Here is a 9917-nt window from a genome sequence, read left to right as displayed (position 1 = left end):
AGCCCCTAGCACTGTGCCCGAGACAGCTGGAGTTCAATTACAGTAGTCACACATACATGTATGCACACTCCACACACTGTCACATTCACATACACACAACACACATGGCACATAACGTACATCACAAACATAGCCTGCAGACATACACCATACAGAACACACAACACAAATACCCGCCCACCACAAAGCACACACATACACACACCCTGCATTTTCACACCACACTGCCTCCCCACTCCCCTACTGCCACCACTAATTCCTTGCACTTTTCATGGTTTGCTCGGGTTCATGAGATCAAAAGACACTCTAAGGGTGTTTGCTGAAAACATCAGGGTCTCCGGATTCCCACTGTCTAATAGCCTCTAAAACTGCCCTTCGATTTCATTTTGCCTGTCTCCCTTTGGATAACACTCCTCAGTTCTGGGGGCCACCTTTCCAGATAACTGGGAGCATGCCCAGTTATCAGCAGTTGCAGTCTACCCAAGTGAGCTCTTTGGGGTCAGTCCAAGGAATCCAAGGAGTCCAAGGCAGCCCGTGGAATCCAGCCTCTGAGACCGTCCCTCCCCCCCCCCCCCACAGGAGGTCCTCTGAGGCACGGCCTCGCCAAAGCCAAGGAGTCACTCGTGCAGCAGGAAGCAGTTTGGGGGCTGAGTCTCAGGAAGCAGAAGTCATTTTTTCGCACACACAGACACACACAGGCGTAGGGGGAACCGTCACTTTCCTCCACACCCTCTGACATCAGCCACCTTCTCTGTAGCAGCAGTGTCTCTGCACTCAAATTAATCCCAGGCTATGAAAAATGAGCCTCTCCCCCACCCTTGCGGCCGCCTTTCGCCTCACGCCCCCAGAGAGCAGTTTCTGGGCCAGGCAGCAGCCGGTGAAGCTTTTTTTCCAAGTCACGTGATCCAGGATGCAGGGGGAGAATCCTTCTTGGAACAGAGATGAGCCCAGAACCGAGTCAGATGAAGAGAGATAAGGTGTGATGTGGGGAAGATTATATAAAGCATGGAGCCAGGGCTGCAGCAGGCACTCCAGCGAGGGCCCCCTTCCGCAGAGGCGGCCATGCACGTGCCCGCCGGCCCTGCAGCTGGCCCCTGGGGACCCAGGAGCCGCAGCTACTTCTGCTTCACCACAGCCTTGCTGGCTCTGTGCCTTGTCTTCACCGTGGCAACCTTCATGGTACTGGTCGTTCGCAGAGCGGTAAGTGAACTCCTCTGGCTTGCTTTTCCTTTCCCAGCTGCACCCAGCTTCCTCCACTGAGTTCCAGCCCGGGACAAATTTATTAACTAGTTGAGAGCAAAAAATAATGTGTATGTAATACATATTCTATACAACTGTATATTATGGATGTGAATATATATATGTGTGTGTGTGTGTGTATATATATATATATATAATAGAAAGTGAAAAAAGAAACAGGAACTGAACTCTCTGAAATAACTTGGCTTTCAGAGAGAAACATTGTTGGACTGTCAACTCAAAACTTTCCAAATCTGCCAAAAGAGCACAAAGAAGCTACTGACCTTGAGATGCTGGGGCAGAGACCCAAGTCAAGGAGAGGAATCTGACAGCTGCTGTCTCCAAGGACCTCAGATGGGACCTGGAGGCTCTCTACTCCCCGTCTGGGGACTCCTGAGATTTCTGCCTCATCCATTGCCAGGAGGATTTTTTTCTTTCTTTAAAACTAGGAGCTAAGTTCCAAAGTCCGTATCTAGAAGAAAAGAGTTCCTGAGAACTGTGGGCATTTCAGCATTAAAGCCCACAAGACAAATCAAAAGCTTCCTGGCAAACCAGGGCTTTGAAGAGCTTAGGGTGTTGCAAGAAGCACAAAGCTGAGAGAGAGAGAGAGAAGAGGGTTTTCAGCACCTGTTGCCTCTGAGACTGCTCAGAATGCTATGTGCTGGTAAGGTGCACGCTGCACAGGATCAAACTGTTCCCAGAGACTGGCTCTGCTTGAAGGAAATGGGGATATTTGTTTCTCTTAGATGAGAACACGAAAGAAGTTGCTTCTTGTTTTAGAAAATGGGTGTCTTCAGAGAATCCACCAGGGTGTGTTACAATATGCTGAATGGGTGTCGCAGATTGCTCATGAATGTTTTTAATGAGGTGAAGTGTTGATATTGGTACATTTAAGAAAATAGAAGGTAGACACATAGAACTATCAAGAGACTGCAAGTGAAGAAGTGAGAGCATTTTTCCCAGTGTGGGTTAAGAAGAACTTCACTGGAGGCCAGAGTTTCAGGTGGGCTCAGAAATGGGTAGAAAGGGGAGATCAGAGGAGAGGGCACTCCTGGTCAGTGGAACAGGGTGAGCAAAAGGATGGAGAGAAGATCTAGGCAAGCAAGAAAATCAGCAAAGATCACCTTGAGCTCAACTTCAACATCAAATAGCTGCAAGATCAAACTCCTTGGGAAAGACACAAGGGAACTTTGGCTTCAATCTCAAATATTTACTGAGGATCTACTGTATACAGGACATTGTTCTAAGCACTGACTATAGCGTCACAAACATGACCAACACAATCTTTATTCTTGCATTACTTAGGACACATCCTTTCTAGTGATTTCTTTAAGTTTCTGTAGTGGTTGTGTTTTGTTTTACTAGTGTTTACAATTAAATCAATGTATTAATTATAAAATATTACATTGAAATGGTTTAAGTAACCAGTAAATAAGGGGACAGAAAGAAATGTGAAAGTCTCTTGTACATCCCACACCCATCTACCACCAGTCCATCTTCACTGAGACACCATTTGGGAACAGGGTGCTGTATATCTTTCCAAAACTCTGTGCATAGTACATGCATCCCTAGAATAAGCCTGGATTTCTGTACCTTGCTTTACTCATTTGAAGTTTCACTTAGTGACCCTTCTATGTCAAGGCATAGCAGGGCACTTCATTCTTTTAAAGAGTTGCATAGTGTTCTGTTGCACAAATGCTTCATAATTTATTTTATCTCTGCTGTTCTACAGAGTTTTTGCCCTCTGGGTACATCTACAAGTGTAGCTGTAGGATAAATTCCTGATGGCAGGAATAGAATGTGTATTTTCACTTGTATAAAAGTTGTCACTAAGCTTCCAAAGAGATTAGACCAGTTAACTCTGGAGGAAGTAAAATATCCTACCAACAAAGAGATACATCTTCACATAGATATAGAAAGAAAAGTGATTTATTAGTGAGTAAGCACAAGAGTGCATGCATAGACATCGACTGTAAGAGATTTCAATGGAATCAGGATGAAATTTCACACAATCTACTCAGCAAAGGAAAAGGCAATGGAACTTACCTACTCAAGAGACAGAGAACTGCATAACAAGAGAACTGCATAACATAGGCTCCTAGGTTAGCACCAAGGGCAGGTGTTTACCTCTCAAGGGGGCTCCAGGCCCTCAACCCTAAAGACATCTCTGTTATGTACACCAGACTAGGTTTACTTAGACCAAGGAGAAAATGCAAATGGTTACATTCCAAGAGGTTAGAGCAAGGTTCAGGATCAGGAGGTTTTCAAGGACTCCAGACAGTTTTTAGAAAGAAAGAGAAGGCCAGCGCCGCGGCTCACTAGGCTAATCCTCTGCCTTGTGGCGCCGGCACACTGGGTTCTAGTCCCGGTCGGGGCGCCAGATTCTGTCCCGGTTGCCCTTCTTCCAGGCCAGCTCTCTGCTGTGGCCAGGGAGTGCAGTGGAGGATGGCCCAAGTGCTTGGGCCCTGCACCTCATGGGAGACCAGGAGAAGCACCTGGCTCCTGGCTTCAGATCAGCAGCGCACCGGCCACAGCAGCCATTGGAGGGTGAACCAACGGCAAAAAGGAAGACCTTTCTCTCTGTCTCTCTCTCTCACTGTCCACTCTGCCTGTCAAAAAAAATAAATAAATAAAAAGAAAAAAGAAAAGAAACAAAGAGAATGCTACTAACTCTTTTCTCTTTATAAGCAAAGAATGTTCTTTTTAAAAAAGAAAAGTTTATTGTTACAGTAACACCCTAGATTCCCCCACCAACAGTGGGGCTGACTGCCTGTTGATAGTAGTGATTGGTGGTGGTGGCGGTGGCAGTGACAGTACTGTGGAGGTTTTTTTTTTATTTATTTGTTTGGTTAGTTTAAAAGCTCAGATACAATGTGAGGATGAGTTGAAATGCCTTGAGAAACTTTCTTCTACCAGTTACTCTCTGCAACTGACATGTGTTCCATCTATCAATAATAAACCTACTGAGAATCTTCCTAGGAGCAAGTGCAGAGCTGGACCAGGAGGGGAACACCCAAATAGGCAGAGGGGCTCCGGTTCCTGGAAGAATGCCCTGGAACAGAGGAGACGGAGGGAAATTTCTGCTGAGGAAGGGAAAGGGGTTTGCAGAAGAGCTAAATGAAAGCCAGTCCTCCAAAAATTAGGAACATGTCTTCAGCTCAAAGTGTTGCTTTGAAAATTTTCAAACCTATAGAAGAGCAGAATGGCTAACACTTGTATAAACGCTCAACTAGATCAGCCAAGTGTCAATATTTTGTGCCACCTGATGCTGTCTCTATCAACTATGAGAAAGCACGTGAACAGTATGACCTTTGACCTACACGTCCTCTAGTGTCTTTCCTCTACTTACCACTGTGCCATCATCACAGCCAAGAGAGTCTGTGTTAACTCAGTCATATCATCTAATACTCATATGCAGGGCTTCAATCAGTCCTGCCTATGCACCTCCTGAAGCCCCTCAGACACCATCCATATTTTAATTTCCCCTCTTGTCCAAAAAGATCTTCTGTAGCTGTTGTGTTGTGTGTTGTTTGGGGATCAAGACTCCAATGGAGAGTCACACAATACATAATGTATTATGGTTATGTCTACTTATAAATCTAGAACATGACTCTTTACAGGGTGATCCTGGACAGTCGTTACAAATGCACAACCTCAGGCCCATGCAAGGTCAGCATTTTAGCAAGCTCCCAGGTGACCTGCATGCACACTGAGGTCTGAGAAGCACTGTTCTTGTCATCCCTCCTGCCCTTTGTGGTTTGTTTTGCATGGCCTTGACTCTTCAAAGGGTCCAGGCCAATTCTGTGATAGGAGCTTGTGTTCTGGATTTTTTTAGTGTTTACTCATTATTATATTCAGATGAAAATCTTGGGCAACAGTGCAGAGGTAATGTAGCATACTTACTGTGGTACAGCTAGAAGTATATGACAGATCGTGTCATTTTCTGTGGATGAAATGTGTAGTCAATTAAGGCGGTGACTGGCTACTTCTCTTTACTTTCTTATTAATAAGTACTCTATGGAGTAATACCCAAAGTCATAAATATCCTTCACCTTAGCGGCTCTGGCATTTCTTGATCCCTGTTTGAATGCATTGGGATTGAGGAAGAACTGCCTTGTTCTATAACTCCTTCTGCATTCATTAACTGATGTTCTTCTGCTGAGATCACTCCAGGCAAAAGTGAGGTATGGTGTTCTGGGTGAGGCAAAAGAGTGAGTAGACACTCAGCCCAGAGGAAGGCAAGCCCAGCTGTGAGGAGAGGAGGGTTGGAGTCAGAACAGAAGGTGCTCCACACCAGACAAGGCAACAGCAGGAAGCAGGACTAGATGCAGTGCTAGAAGAGGCTGACAGGATGGGACACCACCCCTATCCTCAGACCAGGCAAATTCCCCACACCCATAAGTGAGCCCAGACCCACAATCACCCTCCTTGGGACCTCAGGTACTCTAGTTGCCTATGGAGTAATGTTGTTAAGCCATTGCTTAAATGTCATCTAAGATGCCAGAGACATTGGCATCACCTGGAAAGTTATTAGGACGCAAACTCTCAGGGGCTATCTCAGACTGAGACAGTTATCTGCATTTTTACAAGATCTCCAGGAGATAGGAAGTCCTTTAAACAGAAGCAGCAGTGATTTAAGCGTCTCTGGTCTAACATCCCCTTTCATAAACCATGCCAAATCCGGTGCTCCCAATTTAAAAAAAAATAAAAGAATTTGCCTTATCCCATGGATTTCCTATGCCCTCCATTCACTTTCCCATTGAGTCTCAGAAGAATTTGCTGCCCAGTTTCATCCTGCCCTAATCTGGAGTAGTGCCATAGCCAGTCAACAAAGAGTATTGCCTTCACAGTCAACAGACCCAAGTTTGAACCCACCCTCTACTATTCACCACATGTGGACCATCTGTTAGATCACTTCTCTAAGTCTTAGTCTACCCCTAATTCTTGAGGTTAACTTAAAGGCCAAATCAGATAATGCATATAAAACATTTACCTTTAGGAGTAACCCTCAATTAACTATTTAATCATGCTAGCTTGAAAATAAGAGAAGTCTCCATGGACCACAAACAAAAAAATGGAAAATGGAATTCCCCCTGGAATATTGTAAACATCATTTGCCTTTGTTTATTTCAATCCAGAGAGAGCATTTTGTGTCAAAAGAATCCTTGGGTGCTAATTGCACCTACCCCTCCTTGCTCTACTCTCTGTACATCACTCTTCTGTGAAAGCTTTTCAAGGTATTCGGACAAATTAATCACATCATGAGGATCAAGACAATCCCTAAAATAACTCACTCAACTTTATATACAATATCCTACTTATGCCACAACTACTCAGTGGAAGAAAGGATTATTGCCCCTCTAATCTCAGTGATAAAAAGAGGAGAGAAAAATAGTTCTATGCAGAAAAGATTGTTGGGATGTGGATCATTTCACCTGAGGATAAAAAGATCAAAGATGTCCATTCCTTGCTCCATACCCAAAGAGAATTTCAGTATTTTTGGAGATGCCCATCAGATATCCACAAGGGCTAAAAAAAGAGAGAGAATACAATTATTAAATGCAGTTTAATAACCATGGAGGAGAAGGAGTTTCCTGAGCTCTTCCATGGAACTGAGGATGACAACCAGGGATGGTCCATTTGTTTGTGTCTAGGTCAAACCTAGGTACTACCTTACTCAAAGCCAAGTCTCTGAGCAAGATAAGCCACATTTCCCCAACCAGTATCCATATATGTAGGCAAAAAGTGAGGGAGAATTTAGGACAGGGGGATACCTTGCCAAAAAAAAGAGTTGATGGACAATATCAACAATAACCTGTTTGGGCAAATGTTAACAGTCATCATCTCTCAGACCTGCTTATCCATCCCCCAAAGCACAGCCTGCTTATGGGAGAGGAACAAGAGAGGAAAGATCTTTCCTAGTCTTGGATTCTGAAGCCAGCATCAGTCTTGGGGCTGTGGAAAGTGAGCCAGAGAACATTAGTCCAGGATCTGCCAATGACTCATGAGTGTCTGGGCTTCCTCCCCTTTAAAATTAGCTTGATGGACTGAAAGATGTACAGTTGACTAATCATGTCTACCATGGGTAGCCAAAAGAAGCTAAAGACACCCCAGCCCAAGAGCTCTTCAAAATAGGAATAGTCATACTCTGTCCTGGCTTCCCTGGGCCCTGATGGGAGTTTGGGCAACTGAGATGCTTTTCTTTTGACCTGTCTTGTCTGAAGTTAGGAAAGCAGAAAGCATTCAAATGACAGAGAGAGGAGATACCTTCCCTGACTCCCATATAAATTAGGCCCTCATCCCTGTACTACCTCTTACAGCCTTGCTACATCACCTGGGAGCTTGTCAAAAGTACAGAATTTCTGTTTGAATCAAAATTTGCATTTTAACAAGCTCCCTACATGATTCATAGATACTTTAAAGTTTGAGAAAAGCCTTTCTCAAAGCGCTCTGATTCTTCCCCTTCCAGAGATTCCACCGCAACTTAAAGTTCTATATATTTATTTGGGTTTTTTAAATGATTGTTATAGTGGCTAAAACATAAAATCCATAAGATGTTTTCCAGTGCCTAAGCACTTGCCACAGGTGCTCATCCAACACGTGCAAAATGAGCTGGTCTTTGCCCTTGTGGTCCCTGAGGTGGCTCCACGGTTCTGCTATTCTCCAATTCTCAGTCTCTGGATACAGCACTGGGCAGCTGATGAAATCAATGATCTTTGTTCATCATTTAAATGTAAATGTTTTTCTTTGTGCAATTGCATGTCACACTAATCGACTGTCATGCTTGGCAGTAAATTGGGTGTTTATTAAATTTTGAAATGCCAGTTGCTGTCTCACAGAGGCAACACAAAGGGGAATTTTGTGATGTCAGGTTTTCCTGGGAACTGCATGTGTAATTGAGAGACCGCCATGTACAGCATTGTCGGGTTATAAGCTTTCAACTAAAGCAGTACAAGCATAGCCTATGAAAACAGAGAGAAAAGGACCTTCCAGACCAAGACTGTCCTCCCTTTATCTGAAAACCTGAGTCCCAAATGTTTCAACGGATGTCCCCCATCTCCAAATCAGCACCGGGACTGATAAGTGCCAGTGCAGGGCTTTGCTTTCAGAAGTCTCATGAACTTGCTGCCACCTGCTCCAGCCAGAGAGGGGCTCCACGTATCAGAAACAAGCTGTCAGTGGAATGTAGAGTGGAGCTCCTGAAGACAGGGCAGAGTCAAAGGGTAATGGGCCCTGAGGGCTGCATAGAGCACTGGAGAAGTAAGTGTGGACAGCTGCTATGTTGTTGCTTGGGCAGATGTTTGAAAGTGGGTTTTTGTCCATGTAATGTTCACACTTCCTTAGACATTTGTTAACATTTCAATTCAATATGCTACATGAGGGATGGGTATTTGCCTTAATGGTTAAGACACCAGTTGGTATGTCTACATGCCATATCCAGGTGCTTGGTTTTAAGTCCTGGCTCCACTCCCGATTCCAGCTTCCTGCCAACATGCACCCTGGAAGGCAGCAGTGATGGCTCAAGTAGTTGGGTTCCTGCAACCTGTATGAGAAACCTAGATTGAATTCCTGGCTCCTGGCTGTAGTGTAGTCCCAGCCTTGCCACTGCAGGCATTAGGGAGTTAACCAATAGTTGGAAGATTTGTTTCTGTCTCCCAAAAAAAGTAATTGCTTTAAAATAAGATGAATAAGATACTTTGTTTCTCACTGCCAGGACAGTCTCTGTGGGTCTCCATGGCTGACATGGGAGAAAAGGGAGGAGTTAGGGTAGGGAAGCCAGTATTTGAAGAATTTATTAGGGGAGAACTCAGTCCCTTTGCTTCTGTTGACTGCTTGCTCAGAGAACCTGTATGTCTCTTTAATCCTTTTCAATTCCCCAGCTGAGACTCCATCCTTCAAAAGACAGTCTGTTTCTGTCCACCTATTATTATTTGTGTAAATATTTGTGTATATGTGTGTGTATATATTCATATATGTGTGTATATATGTATGTATATGTTCCCTAAATAATATACGAGAGGTCTTCAAAAACTTCATAGAAAATGCATATTATAAAAATAACTACGCAAACATTTTTGCACACAAAATAAACTTATCTTTTAATTCCATTTCCCACAAACTTTTTTACCTTGTGTAACGTGTATAAACATATAATATTTATATTTATGTTGCATAGTTATAAATTTGTGTATTCAAATTTATTCAAATATAAACTTGCAATAAATTCATGAAGGCAGAAATTCAGTTTATTTATGGTATCTGCACAGTACTTGATGTATAAATACTCAATTAATTCAGAATTTCCAATGACAGGAAAGAGTAAAATGTGCCTTCATCAGGTATGTACACAGATGAATCAAACATGGAAAAAAAAACCACATATACCTACATATTACACTGGATTGTTCTTATGTTGTCTGAAGATGGAAAGACATAATACAAATCAATTTTAAAAATGCCACAAACTGGTAACTAAGAGTCTCAGCTCTGGTCCCTGAGCTATTGTAAGCTTGTTGTGTAAGCCCTGGGCAAGTCTTTTTATCCCACTCAAAGCCATGGTTCTTGCCTGACAAATGTGGATAATATACCTTGTTTTGTGTTACCAAGAAGCAAGTAGTGAAGCAAGTGAGTAGGAAGCCCCCTAGGAACTAAGTCAGTGAGATAACTTTTACAATGAA

The 9917-nt window shown here is 43.5% G+C and overlaps 1 protein-coding gene across 1 annotated transcript in view; it reads left to right on the top strand.

Annotated features, from left to right (window-relative positions):
• The first annotated feature begins 686 nt into the window (after positions 1-686).
• Positions 687-9917, top strand: part of TNFSF8 (TNF superfamily member 8) — a 29590-nt gene continuing 20359 nt past the window's right edge. The window contains exon 1 of the mRNA XM_002720514.5: positions 687-1200. Coding sequence (XP_002720560.1) covers positions 1006-1200 — 195 coding nt within the window. The 5' untranslated portion in view covers positions 687-1005. The remainder of the gene's footprint in view (positions 1201-9917) is intronic.

Source organism: Oryctolagus cuniculus, chromosome 1 (genome assembly GCF_964237555.1).
Source record: "Oryctolagus cuniculus chromosome 1, mOryCun1.1, whole genome shotgun sequence".
Lineage (NCBI taxonomy): Eukaryota > Metazoa > Chordata > Mammalia > Lagomorpha > Leporidae > Oryctolagus > Oryctolagus cuniculus.
Note: the sequence above shows the minus strand (reverse complement) of the source record. Positions and strands in the feature narration are given on the sequence as shown.